Raw genomic sequence first — 23,097 nt, forward strand, 5'->3', positions numbered from 1 at the left:
ACATGAAGGACGCCCTGTTCACCCGCTATGGCCTCACTCCTGAACTGTACCGGCAGAGATTCCGAGACTGTAAAAAGATTCCCGGTACCACCTGGGTGGAGTACGTAAACTTTTACAGCCGGGCCCTGGAAGGGTGGATCAAGGGCAGCAAAGTGACCACCTATGAGCAGCTGTTCGACCTCATCGTATGGGAGCACCTCTCCAACAACTTCTTTGTCGAGCTCCGACAGCATCTACTCGACAGCAAGCTGACCGAGCCACGAAAACTCGCCGCCGAGGCCGACCGCTGGGTGAGCACCCGGGTCCCCCATAGGAGAATCGGGGTGAAACCCCCAGGGGCACGCCCGCCAGCGAGGCGGCGGAGGGAACCAGAACCGGAGCCGAGGCTTTCCGTCCGCACCCCCCCGGAGTCCGCCCCGGGGGTCACCACAAAGCAACACTTCGCCATCCCTGACCAGAAGAGGGCCCCCTCCAGCCCGGCCGGGGCCCCGACCGAACGTTACCTGCCACAGATGCCAGCGGCCCGGTCACTTTGCCAGTGACCCCCACTGCCCAATGAACCAGCATACCGGTTCCACCGGACCTCCGACCTGCCAGATCGCGGCCGCCGCCCTGGGAGAAGGAGGGGAAGAAGAAGAAGAGGCCTACGAAGAGGACCAGACTGAATGGGAGCCGGCCGCCATGGCCCTAGTCTGTCTGGGTGAAAGAGACATGGCCCGTCGGGCCCCACTCCCGAGCAACACCCAAAAATACCGTCAGTGGGTCAACATTAATGGGCAATGGACCGAAGCACTCCGGGACACTGGGGCCAGTGTGACGGCCGTCCGCTGCCACTTAGTGACTCCCGAAAAAATCCTACCAAATGTACTGTGCCCCGTGCTGGCCGCTGACAATTCAGAGACCCTGTGCCAAATGGCCCGAATCCCCTTCGAGTGGGGGGGGGGGTGTCGGGCACGCTAAAAGTAACCGTCCGGGACGACGCCCCCGTGGACTGCCTCCTCGTAAACGACCTCGAGAGTTCCCCCTGGGCCCAAGTCGAGTGAAGAGAACACCTGGGGATGATGGGACTACCCGAGTGGGTCTGCGCGACCACCCGATCCATGGCAGCCCGGGCCCCGGCAGCAACCAAGGCCGCCCCGACCGAAGAACCGGAGTGGCCCACGCCGCCACCTCCCGCCGTCGAGGAAGAAACTGACCCCGAGTCCGGGCCACCGGAGCTCCCCCACGACGACACCACCGAACTCGGCGCCCTCCCCGAACTAGCCCAATGGCGCCAAGAAGGGGGTCCCACCTGAGAAGAATTCCGGCAGGAACAAAAGACCTGCCCCTCCCTCGAAGGTACCCAGCAGCAGGCCACCGCGCAAGCCGCTGAGGACACATCAGGGTCCCACTGGGTCTACTGGGACCACGACCTCCTATACAGCGAGCAGAAGATTGCCGAACTGGGGGCCAGCCGAGTGTTGGTGGTCCCCCTACGATTCAGGGACTTCCTCTTGAACCTGGCACACGACGTGCCCCTCGCCGGGCACCTGGGGCAGGACAAAACATACAGCTGCCTGGTGACCCATTTTTACTGGCCAAAGATGCGCAACGATGTGCAAAACCACTGCAGAACCTGTCCGACCTGTCAAGCCAGCGGGAAAAGCGGGGGAAAAGTCAAGGCCCCGCTCCAACCCTTTCCAGTGGTAACCACCCCCTTCGAGCGAGTGGGGATCGACATAGTGGGGCCCCTGGACCCCCGCACCTCTCAGGGACACCGCTTCATCCTCGTCCTGGTGGACCATGCCACCCGCTACCCAGAAGCCATCCCCCTCCGAACCGTAACGGCCCCCGTGGTGGGCCGAGCGCTGATGGGGATCTTCTCCAGGGTAGGATTCCCCTGAGAGGTCGTGAGTGATCGGGGCACAAACTTTATATCCAAATATAAGCGATCCCTGTGGCAACAGTGCGGGTCACATATAAGTTCACCACCCCGTATCACCCCCAAGGGAATGGACTTGTGGAACGATTTAACCAAACCCTCAAGGGGATGATCAAGGGCCTAGATGAGCCCCTACGCCGCAAATGGGACGTCCTGCTGCCCTTCCTCCTGTTTGCCTATCGGGAGGTGCCCCAGAAGTCCCTGGGGTTCAGCCCCTTTGAACTATTATACGGACACCCGGTCCGAGGTCCCCTCAGCCTGGTCAAAGAAGGATGGGAGACTACAGTCCAAGATGCTCCACCTGATGTCTACCGGTACCTCCTGACCCTCCGCAACCAGACTCGGAAGTTCCGGGAACTTGCTGAGGCCAAACTTGAGGCCAGTCAGGAGGAAATGAAACGCTGGTATGACCAGAACGCCTCGTCCATTGAGTTCAAGCCGGGCCAGCAGGTCTGGGTCATGTCCCCGGTCGAACCTTGTGCCCTCCAAGACAAATGGACGGGTCCCTTCAAAGTGGTGGAGCGCAAGAGCCCCGTCACCTATCTGGTGGCCATGGAGACCCCCAGGAACCCCCTCCGGGTTCTGCACGCCAACCGGCTCAAGCCTAATTTTGTCCGTACCAAACTGAGCCTGCTGCTAGCGACAGATGACGGGGCCGAAGACGACTCCGAACCCCTGCCCGACCTCCTGAAGTGCTCCGACAAAGACGGCTCCATTGAGGGAATACTTCTCTCCTCCGCCCTGACCCCCGAACAGCACCAGGACTGCCGGAAGCTGCTGGAGCAATTTGCGGACCTGTTTTCCCTCATCCCCAGGGTCACTCTGTGGTGTGTCCACGATGTCGACACCGGGGACAGTCCGCCAGTGTGACACCGGCCTTCCCGGGTCCCCGACCTAGTGCGGGCCTGCATCCAGTCAGAAGTTGCCAAGATGCTAGCCCTGGGGGTGGTTGAACCCTCAGACAGTCCCTGGGCCAGTCCAGTTGTCCTGGTCCCTAAAGCCGCCGCCCCCGGCGCCCCTCCGGAACTCCGGTTTTGTGTCGACTACCGGGGGCTGAATGCCGTCACCAGGACTGACGCCCATCCCATCCCCCGGGCCGACGAACTGATCGATCGCCTGGGGGCCGCCAGGTACCTCAGCACCTTCGACCTTACGGCCGGGTATTGGCAGATCGGCCTCACCCCTGGTGCCCAAGAGCGATCTGCCTTCTCGACTCCCGATGGTCACTTCCACTTCAAGGTGATGCCCTTCGGTCTGAAAAACGCCCCAGCCACCTTCCAGAGACTGGTGAACAGAGTGCTGGCGGGGCTAGAAGAGTTCAGTGCCGCCTACCTGGACGATATCGCGGTGTACAGCCGCCACTGGGACAAGCACCTGACCCCCCTCTGGGAAGTCCTGACGGCCCTCCGAGGGGCCAGACTAACACTCAAAGCCAGCAAGTGCCAGATAGGTCAAGGATCTGTGACCTATCTGGGGCACCAATTAAGGAGCGGCCAGGTGGCCCCCTCCAACCAAAGATTGACGCCATTGTGGCCTGGGAGCCCCCGGTCACCGAGACAGCAGTCCGCGCCTTCCTGGGGCTCACGGGATATTACCGGCGCTTCATAAAGGACTATGGGAGCATTGTGGGGCCTCTCACAGAACTGACATCCAAAAAGTAACCACAGAAGGTGCACTGGACCCCTGAGTGCCAAACAGCTTTTGAGACTCTGAAATCCGCCATGTGCACCGCCCCTGTGCTCCAAGCCCCCTACTACAGCCGAGAGTTTGTGGTTCAAACCGACGCCTCGGAGCACGGCATCGGGGTGGTCCTGTCACAAGTTAACTCCGAGGGGGTTGACCTTCCTGTGGCCTTCATCAGCCGGCGCCTGCTGGCTAGAGAACAACGATGGAGCACCATTGAGAGAGAGGCCTTCGCCGTCGTGTGGGCCCTAAAGAAACTCCGGCCCTAGCTCTTCGGCACCCACTTCCGGGTACAGACCGACCACCGGCCCCTGCGGTGGCTGATGCAGATGTGGGGCGAAAACCCGAAGATGTTGCGATGGTCCGTCTCCCTCCAAGGGATGGACTTCACTGTGGAGCATCGCCCTGGCAACCACCACGCCAATGCTGACGGCCTGTCCCGTTTCTTCCGCCTCGGCAAGGAGAACGCCCAAGAAGATGGGTGACTCTCCCTGCCTTCAGCTGGGGGGGACGTGTGTTGGACCCGGCCTCATGGCGTGGTCCTACCCCTCCCGCATGGCGGGCCCGGGACGACATCGGCCCTCCATCGACCCGCTGTCGCCCCCCTTGCACTACCCGGTACGAACTCTCGACGAGTGCAGCCACCCTGGCAACCCACGACTCTCCCCCCCTGGGACCCGGCGAACCTATGCGCCCCAACTCTGCAGGTCCGGCTACCACCCCGGACCACCATACCCGGCCCGACTCCATCTTGGGCCCATCACGTCCCGAGCACATGGCCTCAGCCTGACCCCGGCCACGGCCCCAGCGAAGCCCCGACATCGAGGCACCCAGATCCCCCAGGTGGTAGAGTGGCCACTCGACGGATCCAAAGAGGAGGGGAGTTTCGATGGCCCTCCGGCCGTCCCCGGACGCCTAGTATCGATCGCCCTCCGGCCTCCCTGGGCGCTGGCTCCACCCCCCTGCTGGGTGTCTGGACACCATCATCCCGGCCCCTCTGGCCCCCAGACGCAGGGGTCCGTACATCAAAGGACTCCAGTCCTATATCTGGGATAGCCCTGGATTGGGGCTCTAGTTGTATCCTGGAGTCGAAGCCCTGCTGACCTCGTCGCGGCTGATCCTGATAAGAACTCTTGTACCTGGAACCACCCTCGGAGCCCTGCTGACGCTGTCGCGGCCCGACTACGCTGACCTACCCTCGGAGCCCTACTGACGCTGTCGCGGCCCGACTACGCTGAACTACCCTCGGAGCCCTGCTGACGCTGTCGTGGCCCGACTACGCTGAACTACCCTCGGAGCCCTACTGACGCTGTCGCGGCCCGACTACGCTGAACTACCCTCGGAGCCCTGCTGACGCTGTCGCGGATCGACTACGCTGAACCACCCTCGGAGCACTGCTGACGCTGTCGCGGTCCGACTACGCTGAACTATCTTCCGAGCCCTGCTGACGCTGTCGCGGCTCTCTGCACCCTCCCAGCTCGAGGATTGAGAGCTGGGCGCCGGGTATCCTAGTACCTGCTGGTACTGAGACTGTCCCGCTAACCCATTTCCCTGATAACCAGACTCTACCGATCCCTCGATCCCTGTGTACATATGGCCACGATAACTTGCCTTCATTCTATATATGAAGACTCTTACGAATCTACTCTGGTGTGGTGTCCATTTGTAGTGGTGTGATTGCTCGCCTGTTACGATTGTCGAAGAGGAACCTCACCCAGGAGGCCTCTCGACGACGCTCGGCCTATTCCATAAGGATTGGTGGGTTCCGGGGTGTTCAGTCAGACACCTTCTGTCTCCCCGGGGTCTGCCTTTCTAACAGGAGCCTTTTTGGTACACCAGTCAGAACAGAGCATCCCACCTTTGTGGCTAAGGGATAGGCCCAAGCCCCCAACATCCTTCAAACCAAGATCGTTTGCACTTCAAATATTCAAACACTGTAGGAGATATTAGTTCTGATTGGAAAATAAAAGAAATCACAGCCTCTTAAAAGCACTCTTTGTTCTAGAAAGTACCTAACCTAATAGAACTCATTTAAACTAAAGTTGATCAAACAAACATGTTTTTTAATTTCCCTCTATAATGAGGATGACCTTCACCACAAGACCTTGGTCTCTACTCAGATGAGGCCAGAGATATTGTTACTCCTCTGCGGGGCATCACCTGGCAGATGACGGTCCCTGTGACTCTTGCCTTCCTCTTTGTCACCTCCCTATGCTTCCTTTTGGTGAGATCAAAAAGGTTATGTTTAGATAGATGAACCCTCCCATGCCTTGGCACATTCAACAGTTCAGAAGGTACAGTTTCGCTTTGAGGTCACATGCATCATAGTAATGGCAGGAGCTTCTAATAAAAACATAGCAAACAGTTGTACACTGGATGATTCAGAGAAGGGAACCTTGCAAGACTCTTTGAGAGTTATGGAACTCCTGAATCTTGAGGCCAATGCAGCCCACCAGAGATAAATTACTACATCTCTATAACGCTGAAGATGTTTCCACCAACAGAGTCCCATTTTCAAGAAGTGTGGCAGAAACAAAAAGGAAAATGTTGGATAATGCAAGTTAGTGAAATGTTATTTGTATTTATAAAGAGCAAACAAATTCACTCCAAGAGGATCTCTCAGCGCTAATGCACTCTAAAACAGGACAGGAATACCAACAGAAATTAGAAGAGCCAGGTGTGGAGGATTTTTTTTAAATGCGTCCGGTCATTCTTGTATGTACAAAGGTAACTTGTTCCAGTGATGGGGCCAAATATGTAAAGGATCTATCCCCATATCTGACAGTACCGATATGGCGGGAATGAAGTAAGAGTTGCCCACTGGATCTGAGGTTGCACATTGGTGTATGAAACTGTACCTTCTTCCATAGATAGAGTAGATTGTTCACAAAGAGGGACTTATGTACGAGGCGGAGGAGTTTAAAAAGGGAGCGCTTTTTTGATTGGGAGACAATGCATAAATGCCCATATGGGGTCCCCTGGGGAGACGGAAGGCAAATTGAAGATCAGGCAGCCAGCTGTGTTTTATGCCACCTGAAGTTTGGCATGGGGAGCTTTGTTTGCAGCTACCAAAAGGGCATTTCCATAGTCTAGGTGACTTAAAATAAGTGCCTGAGTGATGGATTTCCAAGAGTGAAGAGGTAGCCATTGAAAAGCTCTCCTGAACAGTCGCATAATTCCAAAGCAGGACCCAAAGATAGGATTTACTTGTTCTTTCAGAGGGATGAAATCATCAATCAGTATGCCAAGATTTCTAACAAACTTTTTGGGTCAGGGGCAAGCCCCAGTTCCAGCAGCCACCAGCCTTTAGACCAAATGGAGAGGGAATTTCAGTCTTTCCTGTGTTTAATTGAAGGTAATTGGATAAAATCCAGATGGTTAATTTCTTCATACATTCCCTGAAACTGATTTTAGTAGATTCAGGATTCTTCCCCGTGATTATTATAAGTGGTGTGCTATCCGCATATGTAGTTACTTCGAACCCACAAGATTTTTTCACCTAAGGCCAGGGGTGCCACATAGACATTGAAAAGGGCGGGGCTCAACGATGAGCCCTGAGGTACCCCCTTTCGAAGGCCAACTCAGAACTTTTCCACCAACACCAACCTCAGCCAGTCTTTGGACTAGAATAGAATGTGAGATGGTGTAGAATGCTAAAAGCAACAGCGGGCTCTTTTTAAAATAAAAAATGTATGCACGGGAACGACACGCAATGTCACAATGAAACTCCAGGCTCGGGACGATGGACTACGCGATGTAATACATGCAGTGGCCAAGACTAGTATTCGATAGTGATATCATTCAAACTCATTCTCTGAAATTACTACTACCCGTGCATCCATATCGTGACGCAAATGGTGCCTGAAACTGCTAGCTATCACCTTGGCCTGCACCCGATGTTCCGGCTCATGACTTAATAGGGGTTTTGTTCTGAATGATTTTATTCTGTTGCTGTGGCGCCGATCCTTGCCTGTGGACGCTTACTGTTGGAACCACAGAGCGGGGCATCTGTGAGAGACCATTCTGAGCCTACTCACAGTCGTCACCAGCCCCTGGAATGGAACTTGATATTTTAAACGTCCAGGACTACTTGGATGACGGCAGACCTTATTATTATATACTGTATTATTATTATTATTATGCAATTTGTATTGCGCAGACTCAACCCGAAGGTGTCAAGGCGCCTATCAAAAAAGGTCAAAAAATTACACAGCGCCACTACAGGTATGCACGTACAAAGAGGTGGGTCTTTAGGGCAGATCTAAAGGCTTGGAGAGTGGAGAGAGACCTTACTTCAAGAGGGAGGGCATTCCACCATTTAGGGGCCAGGTAGGAAAAAGCCTTACCCCCCATCTGGTCTTCCGGACACGAGGGACAGACAGGAGAAGCCTATTTGAGGAGCGGAGGTTCCTGCCCGGATTATAGTAGGACAAGATAGAGCCAATACCAGTGGGGCTGGTTTTAGCTAAAGCCTTGTAGACCATACACATGGACTTAAAAAAGATACGGTCCACAACGGGAAGCCAAAGTAGCTGCTTCCGGGCGGCGGTGGCAGAGGCACATCTGGGTAGATCGAGAACAAATCTGGCTGCTGCGTTCTGGACCACCTGCAAGTGCTGCAGCTGACCTTTATTCAGTCCAGTATACAGCGCGTTGCAATAGTCCAGACGCGAGCCCAAGAGGGCAACGGCCAATTGCTTTCTTGCCTGTAGAGAAACGTAATGCCTGATTTTCCTTAGAATGTGGATGATCCACCAGCAGGTCGATACAGTCCTGTTGACCTGTTGGCACATGCTAAGGATAGGATCGATCATGACCCCCAGATTTTTAGCTGAAGAGGTAGGATCGGGGCAGGCACCCAATGAATCCGGCCACCATTCAGCAGACCAGATCTCTTCCCTTCCTCCAAACACCATCACCTCAGTCTTCTCCCCGTTCAGTTTCAATGAATTGTGAATCATCCATTGGCCGACTGCCTCCATGCAAGATCTAAAGTTGGCGGCAGTCGACGTAACTGACTGGGAGAGAGAGACGAGGATCTGGGTGTTGTCCGCATAGGAAACTACCTCCATCCCATAAGATCTAATAAGTCTGGCAAGGGGGGTCACATAGATATTAAAAAGGGTAGGACTAAGCGCTGACCCTTGGGGGACCCCACATTGCACAGACAGGGATGGAGATAGAAACTGACCCAGCATCACCCTTTGCTCTCTATGATCGAGAAAAGAGGAAAGGAGTCCCAGGGCCGTCCCCTGAACCCCAATCTCCCTCAGTCTAGATGTTAAAACCGAGGGAGAAAGGGTATCGAAAGCAGCCGTGAGGTCTAAGAGGATCAGGAGGGAGGTCTGTCCCCCATCAACCCTTGTGCGGATGTTGTCAACCACGATGGTGAGGGCTGACTCAATGCTATGTTCCCTCCTGAATCCATGCTGGGAAAGATCCAAACAACCGGAACTCTCCACGAATGCAGCAAGATGTTTATTTAGGTGGGCTTCTAACATCTTCGCGGGAGCCGGGAGCAGTGAAATGGGGCGGAAATTGTTTAATACCCCAGGGTCAAGAGATGACTTCTTGAGCAGAGGTTTTACCACAGCATTTTTCCACTGCTGGGGAAAAGTGCCCTCCTTCATCGCCCTATTCATGATGTCAACCAGAGGGGGAAGGAGGGATTCTCTGCACTGCTTAAGGATCTTTAGCGGACAAGCATCTAACGGAGATCCAGATTTAATTTTGTTGAGAAGGATCTCAAGATCTTGGCAAGAAAGAGGGGGAAAGGATTCAAGACCCACGAGCCGGGGTTGTTCAACACCATTAGATTCCAAGATAGCGGGCACCGGAGGCACCACGGTGGAGGATCTTTGGGACTCCAAGGCAGTGTAGATGTCCGAAATTTTGGACTGGAAGAAGGAAGCTATTTTGTTACAGAGCTCCTGGGAAGCAACCACCGGGTCTGGGGTCTGAAGAGAAGTCAGAGAATCAACAATCCTGAAAAGCTCTTTAGGAGACGAAAGTGAGGATGTGAGGGCCGTAAAGTAATCCTGTTTGGTCTTAATTACTTCCAGTTTGTATCTTTTTAACAGGATCTTATGGGCTTCTCTATCCTTAAGGTTCCAGCTAGAGTGCCATAGACGCTCTTGTCTCCTTACTTGTTGTCTGAGGAGCCTTAGTTGTTCAGAGAACCAGGGAGCTGAAGGTCTTTTCCTGGCTGAATAGCAAGACCTAGCAGGAGGCAGATGATCCAGGGCCTCCGAGATGGTCTTTTCGTATTGTAAGACCGCTGACGAAGCGTCCATCTCCTGGGAAGTAGACAGACTAGATATCCACGGATGGAAAGAGTCTTCCTTGATGTTTTTAAAATTCCTTCGTACTTCCATGGTACCCGGGACCCTTCTAGTAGTGTCCTGGGTCGGATGAGTCAGACCAAAAGGAACGGCCAAATGATCCGACCATAAAAGATGGAAGGGGTTGGTAACTGTCAGCCTTTGATCATTAGAGAAAAGTCTGTCGAGCGTGTGCCCAGCTCGATGAGTGGGTCCTTTCACCAGTTGGGTGAGTCCACATGCTGACATAACCTCCAGGAGAGAGATGGTATCATGAGCCTCCAATAACTCAAGGTGGAAATTAAAATCACCTAAGATAGTGAGATTTTGGCAACCAAAATAAGGTTCCAAAACCTGAAGCAATTTCAGCCCAAAATCTGCTCTTGGGCCGGGGGGACGATAGAGCAAAATCCCATTGAACGCAGGATTAAAATGGTCGGATTGAGAAAAGTATAATACTTGGAACACATCCTTGGGGTCAGAGAGAGGTATGGTATGACAATGAAAACTATCCTTGTACAGGATAGCCAGGCCGCCCCGAACTCGGCCTATTCTGTCCTGTCGTGCTTGGCAGTAACCCTCAGGGACCGCTTCCACAAGATCAGGGCCTGAAGAGTCTTTAGCCCATGTTTCAGTGATGAAAACCCAAGAGGGTTTCCTTTCCAAAAGGAGCTCCTTAAACAATATTGTTTTTAATGAGTGAGCGAGCATTGATGAGAAAGCCAATGTCGCTTGACAAATTGGGTCCCAACGAAAAACAGGACTCCGAAGGGGAGGGGGGGGAGGGAAGATTGAAATCCCCCAAGTCTGCCTGATAGCAACCACACCCCAGGGGTAGCAAGAGGTCTTCAGGAGTGCACCGATGGAAGCAAGGTGCAGGTGGAGGTTTAAGCCGTAACATATCCTGTAAGGAGTATTTCGGCGAATAGTAACCTACCTTATCCTGACAAGTAGTCCAGCCATCCAGCCCATCCTCAGTGCGGACAGGCGCAGACGGGCTGGACTCTGGCGTGACTCCGGCGTGGCTGCGGCGAACACGCTGCGCGCACACGCTGCGCGTCATCATGGCCAGTTTAAATAGGGCTCTAGCGAGTCCTCCTGACTGCTAGAGCGCGGGAGTGTCCAGCGTTTCCTACCCCACCCAAGATGGCGCTCACCAAATCCTGAGCGCGAGGGACCGGCCCGCCGAAGTGGCAGTGAGGAGCCAATTTACATGCAGGAATGCGGACGGGGACTTTAAAAACCAGGGATAACGGTGAGAAAAGAAATAAAGTAAAATGCCAAAAACGGGATAATTAAAAACAGGGACGAGCCTAGCTGTTGTGGTGCTAGCAAGAGCTGGTCCAACTACAGTTGGAATCGCGAGATCATTTGACATACTAACTGTTTTGGGAACTGCGATCGGACCGACTGCTATTGTTTGCGCCCAGAGGAAGCTCTCAGTGTGGGAGCGAAACTCATTGGCTTATATTGTGATCTGATTGATTTTTAAAGCAAAACAATTGTTCCAACAAAGAAGTGACTTTTCCACATAACTTTGGCTTCCTGTACTTTGTGAACTGTGCACCCCCAACGTAGTTTAACTATCTTCTGATATGGTGCTGAATTCTGGCGATAGATCTAGTAGTACCAGCATGGCAGGGTGGCCTTCATCCAGGGAGAGTCTAATGGTGTCCAGAACATCAACCAATGCAGTTTTTGTACTATGGGAAGCCCAAAACCCAGATTGGGAAGGGCCTAGCACCAATTGGGTTTCCAAGAAAGACATCACCCGTTTGTTTACAGTCTCCATAATTTTGCTGAGAAAAGGAAGAAGTGATATTGGTCTATAACTTGCAAGGTCTGAAGGATATGCTATTGGTTTCTTTACAATAGGTCTCACCATTGCTCCTTTCCATTGCGTGGGAATGGTTTCCATATTCAGGGAGTGATTAAATGAATCCATAATAGTAGAAAGGAGTGCTGGGGTCAAGGTCGCCATGATGTAAGGAGGAGCAGAATCCTCCGGTGAGCCCAATTTGATATTGAATGGGATAATTAGACAATGAAAAGGCAGGTGAAGCCGCCATCCTCGTGTGAGATCATTTGACAGAGTGTCATAAAGTTTTGAAATGTGTTCTTCAAAACTATTGGCAATGTCAATGTCATCACAAAGAGACTGAGATGCTGGGATAGATTAGGTACATGTCAAAAGTTTGGTAAATTAATTTACAATCGTATATAATTCATTTACCGTGTTTCCGGTGTTGTTAATTCTGTTCACTTTATGGGACTTCCTAGTTATTTTGATGTTTCTATGGTAAATTCCTATGGCTGCTTAGCGAGTTTGTCTGCACAGGTTTTAGTGGTTTGCCACTTGCGTTCCAACTTTCTACAGACTGCTTGTTCTGCCTTTAGAGACTCTGAGAACAAGGGAGACATGGCCTCCTAAGTTTTGAGGTGGCTATGTTTTTTGAGAGCTATGATTTCTAATGCCTGGGTAATGCTTCCTCAAAATCTTCAAGAGAAAGATTAATATCTCTGTGAGCGGTAGGGAGGGAAGCAGTAAAATGTGAAGTAAAGTTCTAGAGACACCTTTCTCCATGGTCCGACCTTTCTGGGTGACACGGTCTTGAGGTTCAGGGATTTTCCAACATGGAGATGGAAATTGATAGAGAAATGGTCTGTCCAGATCTGAGACATGATGGATTCATTCTGTAGGTTAGGAGAGTTTGTGTATATGAGATACAATGTGTGCCCATCTATGTATGTTGGGCCTAATGCACTTTGAGTGAGGCCTAATGCAATGACACTGTTGCTAAGGTTTATTAAGTTCACTTGTGTCTGAGAAAATTTAAGAAATTCGCAAAAATCCAAAGTTTGCCTGTGCTCATTTCTTCAGTGTCCAAAAAGTATTAGACGTTTGTGGTTTATAGTAAGATATTTACCTATTAAGGGGTTGAATGTTAATAGTGGGATTGGTATTTCATGCAAAGGAAAGCTGTGAATTGAGGTATTGGGGTTCAAGAATAAGGAGAGGAGTCATTTCAAGATTGTGTACTGTTGGAAGGCGGTGACCCCAGGGGTCAAGTAGACTCTCCTAACCCCCTGGAACCTCCTCTCCCACAATTACTGCCGAGTCTTATCGAGGGGGGAGTCCCCACCGGGGAGGACTGATCGTACACACTGTCGACACACCACACTTATGAGCGGACACCACACCGTAATTCTTTATCAAGAAAGACTTTATCAAGATTAATTAAAGAGCATTACACAGCGATCGAGGGATCGCGAAAGTCTCGTAACGAGGGGTCGGGGAAGCGGGACAGTCTTAGGAGGCCAGTTGGCACGCCACGTACCCGGCGCACAGTTCTCAATCCTCGAACTGGGGGGTACGGGTGCTGGCGATGGGACTTGCTGTCCTACTCACTTCTGGTTCAAGCTGTTCGTGAGGGTAGCGTCGATGGTCCAGCCGGACCAGAGAGTTCGTCAAGCCACGACGAGGTCAGCAGGGCTTGGGCAGGAGTACTCCGTCGTACTCGTAAGTAGATGGGGCCGCGACAGCGTCAGCAGGGCTCCGATGTTCAGGTCTTGTGCTTCAAGAGGGAGCCGCGACAGCGTCAGCGTCAGCAGGGCCCCGATGGTTCAGTTCCGTAGGTCTCTGGGGTGAGCCGCGACGACATCAGCAGGGCTCGGTGGGTCAGAGTCGGTTCTCCTCGAAGTCAGCCGCGATCAGATCAGCAGGGCTTTCTTGTCCAAGATACAACTCCCGATTAGGTGGAAGGTAGGCTGTCTTATAGTCGTCGAGCTCTTTGATGTCCGGACCCTCATAGGCAGGAGGCCGGAGGTCCGAGGGCCAGGCGCCTGATCGTCTGGGCGGTTGGTCCTTTGATGCTTTGGACCATGCGCCCATGAAATCCCAGACGCCCATCAGGGCCTGGAGCCAGCTCACCAGGAGGCCCAAGGTGCCATCGAAACCAGCCCCCAGGGATAGTTCAGAGGTGTGAGGGAAACCAGTTCCTCGGAAGGGGGCCGGAGGTGTGATGGAAGTCTTGGTTTCGGGTACTTGGTGAGTCGTTCACCCCCCGGGTGGATCTGGGCGCGCCGGACGCGCAGGCTTAGCGGCAGCCAGGAGAGGTCAGGGCTGCCGAAAGGGAAGAAGGCGGCCGGCCGGCCGGGGTGGCCAAACATGGAGTCCGATGGTTGCGTGCCCGGGTGCAGGCACGCGGTCGGGGGATAGTCTCAGGTCCAGTGTAGGAGGGTCAGGTATAGTTCTGGGTTGACGGGAATCAGTTCCACCCGTAGATCCAGGGCTGCGGAGATCAGCGAGAACCACGCCACGAGGCCAGGTCCAACATGCGTCCCCTCCAGCTGAAAGACGAGGAGGACTACCCATCCTCTTGGGGGTTCTCCTCGCTGAGGCGGAAGAAGCGGGACAGGCCGTCGGCGTTGGCGTGGTCGGCACCAGGCATGTGTTCCACAGTAAAATCCATCCCTTGGAAGGAGATGGACCAGCGTAGCAGTTTAGGGTTCTCTCCTCTCATTTGCATGAGCCATCGGAGAGGACGGTGGTCGGTCTGGACCCGGAAGTAGGTCCCGAACAGGTAGGGCCTCAGTTTCTTCAAGGCCCAGACTACTGCGAAGGCCTCTCGCTCGATGGTGCTCCATCTCTGCTCCCGGGGTAGTAGCCTCCGGCTGATAAAGGCTACCGGATGATCAATCCCCTTGTCGTCCACTTGGGAGAGCACGGCCCGATGCCGTGTTCGGAGGCGTCGGTCTGAACCACGAACTCTCGGGAGTAGTCGGGGGCCTGTAGGACTGGAGCGGTGCACATGGCTTGTTTCAATTCTTCGAAGGCCTTCTGACAGGCGGGAGTCCAGATAACCTTCTTGGGGTTGGCCTTGGCTGTCAACTCGGTGAGGGGGCCTACAATACTCCCGTACCCCTTGATGAATCTACGGTAGTACCCTGTGACACCTAGAAAAGCCCGCACCTAGGTCTGGGTCGTGGGGGTCTCCCAGGCATTGATTGCATCTATCTTGGGTTGGAGGGGGGCCACAAGGCCGCTGCCGACCTGGTGCCCGAGGTATACCACTGAGCTTTGTCCTATTTGGCATTTACTAGCTTTAATGGTGAGCCCGGCTCGACGCAGGGCGTCCAACACCTCCCAGAGGTGGTGCAGGTGCTCGGCCCAGTGAGCACTGAACACCGCGATGTCGTCTAGGTAGGCCGCACTGAAACCTTCCAACCCAGCCAGGACCTGATTGACCAGTCGCTGGAAGGTGGCGGGGCGTTTCTCATGCCGAAGGGCATGACTCGGAAGTGGAAGTGGCCATCCGGAGTGGAGAAAGCAGACCTTTCTTGGGCCCTCTCCGTGAGGCCGTTCTGCCAGTAGCCACTGGTGAGATCGAAGGTACTAAGGTACTGAGCCGACCCTAGGCGGTCAATCAGTTAGTCGGCTCGGGGGATGGGGTGTGCATCGGTTCGGGTGACTGCATTGAGTCCGCTGTAGTCTACGCAGAACCTTAGCTCAGGAACGGTGGCGGGGGCGGCTGCCTTCGGAACCAGGACCACGGGACTAGCCCATGGGCTGTCGGAGGCTTCCACCACTCCTAGGTCCAACATTTTGTCGACCTCAGCCTTGATGCAGGCTCGGACTCGGCCCGGGACTCAGTAGGCCCTGTGCCGTACCGGACGGCTGTCCCCGGTGTCCACGTCATGGACGCACCAACTGGTGACGCCGGGTGTGAGGGAGAAGAGGTCTGAGAATTGTCTCAGCAAGTGGCGACATTCCTCACGCTGCAAGGGGGTGAGGGAGGAGGAGAGACTCACTCCCTCTACGGAGCCATCTTGATCCTTTGCACACAGGAGGTCGGGTAGAGGGTCCGTTTTCTCTTCCTCTCCGTCGTCGGTGGCAAGGAGTAACCCCAACTCAGACCGCACAAAATGGGGTATGAGCCGGTTTACGTGTAACACTTTCAGGGCGTTCCTGGCTGATTTCGTATCAACGAGGTAGGTGACCTGGCTCTTGCGCTCTATCACCTTAAAGGGTCCAGTCCACTTGTCCTGCAAGGCACAAGGTTCCACTGGGGACATGACCCAAACCTGTTGGCCTGGTTGAAACTCGACCAGAGTGGCATTCTGGTCGTACCAGCGTTTCATCTCCTCTTGGCTGGCCTCCAGGTTGGCCTCGGCCAGCTCGCGAAACTTCCGCGTCTGGTTCCGGAGGGCCAGGACGTAGGAGAATACGTTGGGGGTGTGCTCGGTGGGGCTGCCTCCCAGCCTTCCTTGACCAGGCTGAGGGGACCCCGGACGGGGTGCCCATAGAGCAGCTCGAAAGGGCTAAACCCCAAGGATTTCTGGGGTACCTCTCGGTAGGCGAACAGGAGGCAGGGTAGGAGGACGTCCCACTTGCGTCGCAAGGGCTCCTCAAGACCCATAATCATCCCTTTCAGGGTGCGGTTGAAACGCTCAACCAGGCCGTTGCCCTGGGGATGGTAGGGGGTGGTGAACCGGTAGGACACCCCACACTGTTGCCAGAGGGACTTCATGTTTCGGGATATGAAGTTCGTCCCTCGATCGCTTACCACTTCTCGGGGGAATCCCACCCGGGAGAAGATCCCCATGAGGGCCCAGCCCACGACTGGGGCCGTCACGGTCCGGAGGGGGATGGCTTTGGGGTATCGGGTGGCGTGATCGACCAGAACCAGAATGAACCGGTGGCCTAAGGAAGTCCGGGGGTCCAGAGGTCCGACGATGTCGATCCCCACCCTCTAAAAAGGGGGTACTGACAACTGGAAAGGGCTGGAGGGGAGCCTTGCGCTTGCCTCCGCTTTTGCCGCTAGCCTGACACGTGGGGCAGGACTTGCAGTGGCGTTCCACATCAGCCCGCATGTGGGGCCAGTAGAAATGGGTCACTAGTCGCTGGAAGGTCTTATCTTGGCCCAGATGCCCTGCCAGGGGCACATCGTGGGCCAGGTTGAGGAGGAGTCCGCGGAAACGTAGGGGTACCACCAGCACACGGGCTGATCCTAGTTCCGCAGTCTTCTGTTCGCTGTACAGTAGGCCGTTTTCCCAGTAAAGATAATGGGAGCCGGACTGGTCTCCAGCGGCCTGGGCTGCGGCCTGTCGGCGGAGCCCTTCTAGGGCAGGGCAGGAGCTCTGCTCTTGGCAGAACTCCTCTCGGGACGGTCCTCCCTCTTGGCGCCACTGGGCCAACTCGGGGAGATCTGCTAGGGTCGGGACTGGTTCGACAGCTGGTCCGAGGGGACCTTCGTCGGATGCGCTCTCTTCGAGGGAGGGCTGGTCGAGGACCTTAGGGTGCTCGTCACCCTCGGGTACATCAGGGGCTGAACTGGGGAACTCAGGCTCTTCGTTCTTGGGGTTGGGCATTCTGGCGGTCATGGTCCGGGTGCTCACACAGGCCCATTGGGGCAGTCCTAACATGGCTAAATGGGTCCTTCTCTCTACTTCTTTCCACGGGGAACTCTCTAGGTCATTCCCCAGGAGGCAGTCTACGGGCATGTCCGTGCGAACTGCGACCCGCAGGTCGCCCGAGACCCCCTCCCACTCAAACGGGACCTGGGCTATCCTGCAGGTGCGGACAGAGTTATCGGCTGCTATCACCCGACAGGAGGTATGGGGGATGATCATGGACTCAGGAACTAGCGTGTACCTAACAGACGTGATGCTGGCTCCTGTATCTCGAAGGGCTCCTATGCTGCGCCCGTTAACCTTCACTGTTTGGCGGTACTTTTCTGTGTTGTCGGGCAGGTAATCTCCTGGGATCATCTCGCTATTCCCCAGGGAGGCTAAGACCATGGCTGCGGGTTCCCACACCCCCTGTTCTTCTATCTCTTCTTCTTCTAAGGGCACTGAGGATATCTGTCTAGAGGAGGGCCCAGTGGGGGTGGATTTCGGGGTCAGGGGACATCGGGGGTCACCGGCATAGTGCCCGGGTTGCTGACACTTGAAGCACGTGGAGCTGGGGCGGAGCCCCGGGGGTCCTGCATTCGGGGCGGCTCTCGTCACGGGAGGAGAGCGCAGGGTCTGGTTTCTGGGGGGACTACGCTGAGGCCCTGACTGGGAATTTTGCTGCTTGCCCCGACCTCCTCCACCTCGCTGGCGGAAAGATCCTTGGTCGTTCCGTGGGGGGTCTCCCCCGGGCACCTTCTGGACTCGGATGGCCACCCATCGATCGGCTTCCACTGCCAGTTTCCGTGGGTTGGCGAGCTTGCTGTCCAGGAGATGCTGTCTTAGTTCCACAAAGCAATTTGCGGACAGGTGTTCGTAAGCCACTAGGTCAACTAGGCCCTCGAAGGTGGTCACATTGCTGCCCTTGATCCACCCATCTAGGGCCCGGGTATAGTAGTTCACATAGTCCACCCATGTGGTGCCAGGAATCTTCTTGCACTCCCTAAACCGCTGGCGATACATTTCTGGTGTTAGGCCGTAGCGGAATAAAAGAGCGTCTTTCATGTGTTGGTAGGCGTTCATGTGTGCCGTCGGTAGGTCCAGCAGGGTATCTCTCCCCTCGCTGAGGAAGCGGCTCCACAGGCCAGCCCCCCAGTCCTTCTCCGGGACCCGGTGAGCGGACATGGCCACCTCGTATGCCTTGAACCATTGCTGGATGTCGTCTCCTTTGTAGAATTCTTTTACAACGTCCTTGGGGATATGCACCTTCGTTTCTTGGGGGACCACCTGCTCCCCAAGGCCCGGGGATCCGGCTGTTTCTTTTCTGGCTTTCAGTTCGATTTCCTTGAGGCTGCGCTCGTGCTCGAGCTGAAGTTTCCGTCCTTCATGCTCCCTCTGGAGCTTCTTCTCCTCTAGCTCTCCCTGGAGCCGCAATTGCTCCACCGCCAACTTTTTTTCTGCGAGTTTGAGTTCACCCTCTAATTTGAGGCGTGCTAGTTCGAGCTCATGGCTTGGGTCACGTTCTCGCTTGGTCATCTCCTCCGATGACCGCTCTCTCCCGGTTGCTGGGCTCCGGGTCGGTTGCTGGATTCTCTCACCGGTCGGTGTACCGGGTTCGGTCTGTGGCCTCCCTCCCTCATCTTCGATTGGGGGAAGAGATGCTCCGGACTCTACCCAGGCGGTCAGTGCCTTCTGGAAATCTTCCTTAGTACTTAGTCCGGTACTCGGGATACTCAGTTCTTTGCAGAACTGCTTCAGCTCTCTATGTGTGTAATCTTCCAGGAGGTCCTTGTCGAAGGTTGCCTTTGCACCAGATTCTGTAGTCGTCATTGTCGCTCTTTTCTTGTGTGTTTGCTGCATGTAGGCTCAGGTAGTGTGTCAGTGGTACGATCTTTAGACGTAGGTTCGTATCGCGTCGCTGCCACCAATGTTGGAAGGCGGTGACCCCAGGGGTCAAGTAGACTCTCCTAACCCCCTGGAACCTCCTCTCCCACAATTACTGCCGAGTCTTATCGAGGGGGGAGTCCCCACCGGGGAGGACTGATCGTACACACTGTCGACACACCACACTTATGAGCGGACACCACACCGTAATTCTTTATCAAGAAAGACTTTATCAAGATTAATTAAAGAGCATTACACAGCGATCGAGGGATCTCAAAAGTCTCGTAACGAGGGGTCGAGGAAGTGGGACAGTCTTAGGAGGCCAGTTGGCACGCCACGTACCCGGCGCACAGTTCTCAATCCTCGAACTGGGGGGTACGGGTGCTGGCGATGGGACTTGCTGTCCTACTCACTTCTGGTTCAAGCTGTTCGTGAGGGTAGCGTCGATGGTCCAGCCGGACCAGAGAGTTCGTCAAGCCACGACGAGGTCAGCAGGGCTTGGGCAGGAGTACTCCGTCGTACTCGTAAGTAGATGGGGCCGCGACAGCGTCAGCAGGGCTCCGATGTTCAGGTCTTGTGCTTCAAGAGGGAGCCGCGACAGCGTCAGCGTCAGCAGGGCCCCGATGGTTCAGTTCCGTAGGTCTCTGGGGTGAGCCGCGACGACGTCAGCAGGGCTCGGTGGGTCAGAGTCGGTTCTCCTCGAAGTCAGCCGCGATCAGATCAGCAGGGCTTTCTTGTCCAAGATACAACTCCCGATTAGGTGGAAGGCAGGCTGTCTTATAGTCGTCGAGCTCTTTGATGTCCGGACCCTCATAGGCAGGAGGCCGGAGGTCCGAGGGCCAGGCGCCTGATCGTCTGGGCGGTTGGTCCTTTGATGCTTTGGACCATGCGCCCATGAAATCCCAGACGCCCATCAGGGCCTGGAGCCAGCTCACCAGGAGGCCCAAGGTGCCATCGAAACCAGCCCCTAGGGATAGTTCAGAGGTGTGAGGGAAACCAGTTCCTCGGAAGGGGGCCGGAGGTGTGATGGAAGTCTTGGTTTCGGGTACTTGGTGAGTCGTTCACCCCCCGGGTGGATCTGGGCGCGCCGGACGCGCAGGCTTAGCGGCAGCCAGGAGAGGTCAGGGCTGCCGAAAGGGAAGAAGGCGGCCGGCCGGCCGGGGTGGCCAAACATGGAGTCCGATGGTTGCGTGCCCGGGTGCAGGCACGCGGTCGGGGGATCGTCTCAGGTCCAGTGTAGGAGGGTCAGGTATAGTTCTGGGTGGACGGGAATCAGTTCCACCCGTAGATCCAGGGCTGCGGAGATCAGCGAGGACCACGCCACGAGGCCAGGTCCAACATGTACCTACTGCAGTGGAGGGACTGTAAGGTTTATGATTATGAGTTTTATCTAAGGTCAGGAGATTAGATTGAAAAACTCGGATAGTCACATAATGTAGCAGAAGGGGCATAATTTCAAAAACAGCAGTACCAGTAAAAATATAACTTCCATTATACACATTCAAATCGGGATACCATTTTATTGCTTTAGGACATGCCTCTGTTAAAAGGAGAAACTTCCTGTTGCATGCCCCAATTACAGACCATTACACATTCATGCATACTTTTATGTAGTCAGAAAGAGTGTACGCACATTCTACAGCCAGTGGCGGCCAGTAAGGTATGGGGGTGGCGGTACGACTGGGGGTTTTGAATAAAAAATGATAAAAACACTTACCTGATCTTGTTGACATCTCACCACATTAAGAGAGTCTCCTTCGGGGATGGGAAACACTCAGGCTCCCTGCAGCCAATCACAACACTGCAATGCAGCTTTGTGATTGGTAAGCACCCAGACTCCCCTGAGCCAATCACAATGCTGCAATGCAGTGTTGTTATTGGTCTGAGGACCGTGGTTCAGTGCTCAGCTAGGGAATGGGGACCTGCCCATGTTCTGCATGCAGGCTGTAATGCAGCCTGCATGGCACACATGCAAAAAGCGCATGAATGCTTGGCTGGCCCGAGAGGGCCTGTCAAACATTCATGAGCACTTTACAGAGTGCACAACCACTCCTACCCGATGTCAGGGGAGCCCTGCCCCGCCCTTGCCTGAACATACAAAAAATAAAATGAGAATAACTTCAGTTATTATCATTTTATTATTTTGTTTACAACACTGCTCCATGAGCAGTGGGGACATGTTCCTCCACCTTAGCGGATGAACCGCCAGCCGGTAACTTCAAAAATATTCTGGCAGTACTCTTAGGTTTGTGAAGGATTTTCTAACACGCTCAAGGGTTGGAGAGTGTCCATCGCAAGCTGTCAGTTGTTCCTCATACTGTCCTCCTGGAAGCCTTTTTGGAGATGCTTGGTCAATGTGCTTTTGTTAATGAGGTGCAAGGCCCAGTGTGTATGTTGCACAGACAGTACAGCAACCTACAGGTGCATAGCTAGCCATAGGACAGGTCATAATAACATCACTGTGTCACATTCCATTCATCTGTCTCAACTTTCCCCACTTGAAAGCATCTTCTGTAATACTAAACAATGTTCTTTTCATGCAGATATGCCAAACTGCCTATCATGCCCTGAAGACCAGTGGTCCAACCAGAAGAGAGATTCCTGCATTCCACGGGTGGTGGAGTTCCTGTCCTTTGAGGATCAGCTGGGAGTTGCCTTAACCTTCATTACAAGTTTGTTCTTCATCATCACTGCTGGAGTGCTGGGAATCTTTACTAAATACAGCAACACACCTCTGGTTAGAGCCAATAACCGGCATCTCAGCTACATCCTCCTCCTCTCCCTCATGCTGTGCTTCCTCTGCTGTTTTTTGTTTATTGGACGCCCTACCCAGACTTCCTGTCTCCTCCGTCAAACTGCCTTTGGGATCATTTTCACTATTGCTGTTTCTTCAGTTTTAGCAAAAACTCTCACAGTTATCATTGCCTTCAATGCCACAAAGCCGGGAAGTAACCTCAGAAAGTGGGTGGGCCCTCGATTGTCCATCTTTGTGATGCTTGGCTGCTCAATGGGGGAGGTGGCGATCTGCACTGTGTGGCTCCTCCTCTCTGCTCCATTTCCAGACACTGACACCAAATCAGAAATCGGGAAGATGATCTTACAGTGTAACGAAGGTTCTGTTGCTGCGTTCTTTGTTGTGGTTGGTTATGTGGGATTTTTGGCTCTTCTTAGCTTTGTTGTTGCCTCAATAGCTAGAAAGTTACCGGCTACTTTCAACGAGGCCCAGTTTATCACCTTCAGCATGCTGGTGTTCTGCAGTGTCTGGGTCTCCTTCATCCCAGCGTACCTGAGCACCAAGGGCAGGTACATGGTGGCCGTGGAGATCTTTGCCATCCTTACTTCTAGCTCTGGACTGCTGGGCTGTATCTTCATCCCTAAAGTGTACATCATCCTCCTTAGACCTGAGCTGAACACCAAGGACTATCTAATGGGAAAACAAGTAAACACCTGAGACTTATAGCACAATACTAAGTGGTAATGATCGACCTGCAACAATAACGAGTGCAGAATATTTGATAGCACAGTCTCATCAATGTAGGTATATATAAGTGTGTGTTTACATTTACTATTCTTAACTTCACATCTATGTATCTTGACAACATATATATGACAAGGCACATTGTTGTGGAGGTAAAAATATAACGGGGCTTATTCAAGTAGGTTTTGCGTCGCCCTTTCACCATGCAAAGGGGCCCAAGTGTGATGCAAAACCTCTGATTTATCAAGCAACACAACGCCACCTTGCGTTGCCCTGAGTGGCTTGATAAATCCAGAGAAACACAACATAGTGCAAATCGCTGCATTGTGTGTTACTCTGCCTTGGGAAGGCACTCCATGGGTGGAGCGTGGGTGGTCCCTTGCATCCACCCATTGATTCTGAAGTATTCCCATATTTAT

The 23,097-nt window shown here is 54.0% G+C and overlaps 1 protein-coding gene across 2 annotated transcripts in view; it reads left to right on the forward strand.

Moving 5' to 3' along the window:
* LOC147662704 (vomeronasal type-2 receptor 26-like) overlaps positions 1-22,651 on the forward strand; it is a 338,010-nt gene extending 315,359 nt beyond the window's left edge. For both annotated transcript variants that reach the window (XM_086950960.1, XM_086950961.1), the window contains one exon: positions 21,744-22,651. In XM_086950960.1, coding sequence (XP_086807086.1) covers positions 21,744-22,651 — 908 coding nt within the window. The remainder of the gene's footprint in view (positions 1-21,743) is intronic.
* The last annotated feature ends 446 nt before the right edge of the window (positions 22,652-23,097 follow it).

This window comes from Lissotriton vulgaris, unplaced genomic scaffold (assembly GCF_964263255.1).
Source record: "Lissotriton vulgaris unplaced genomic scaffold, aLisVul1.2 SCAFFOLD_1621, whole genome shotgun sequence".
Classification (NCBI taxonomy): Eukaryota; Metazoa; Chordata; class Amphibia; order Caudata; family Salamandridae; genus Lissotriton; species Lissotriton vulgaris.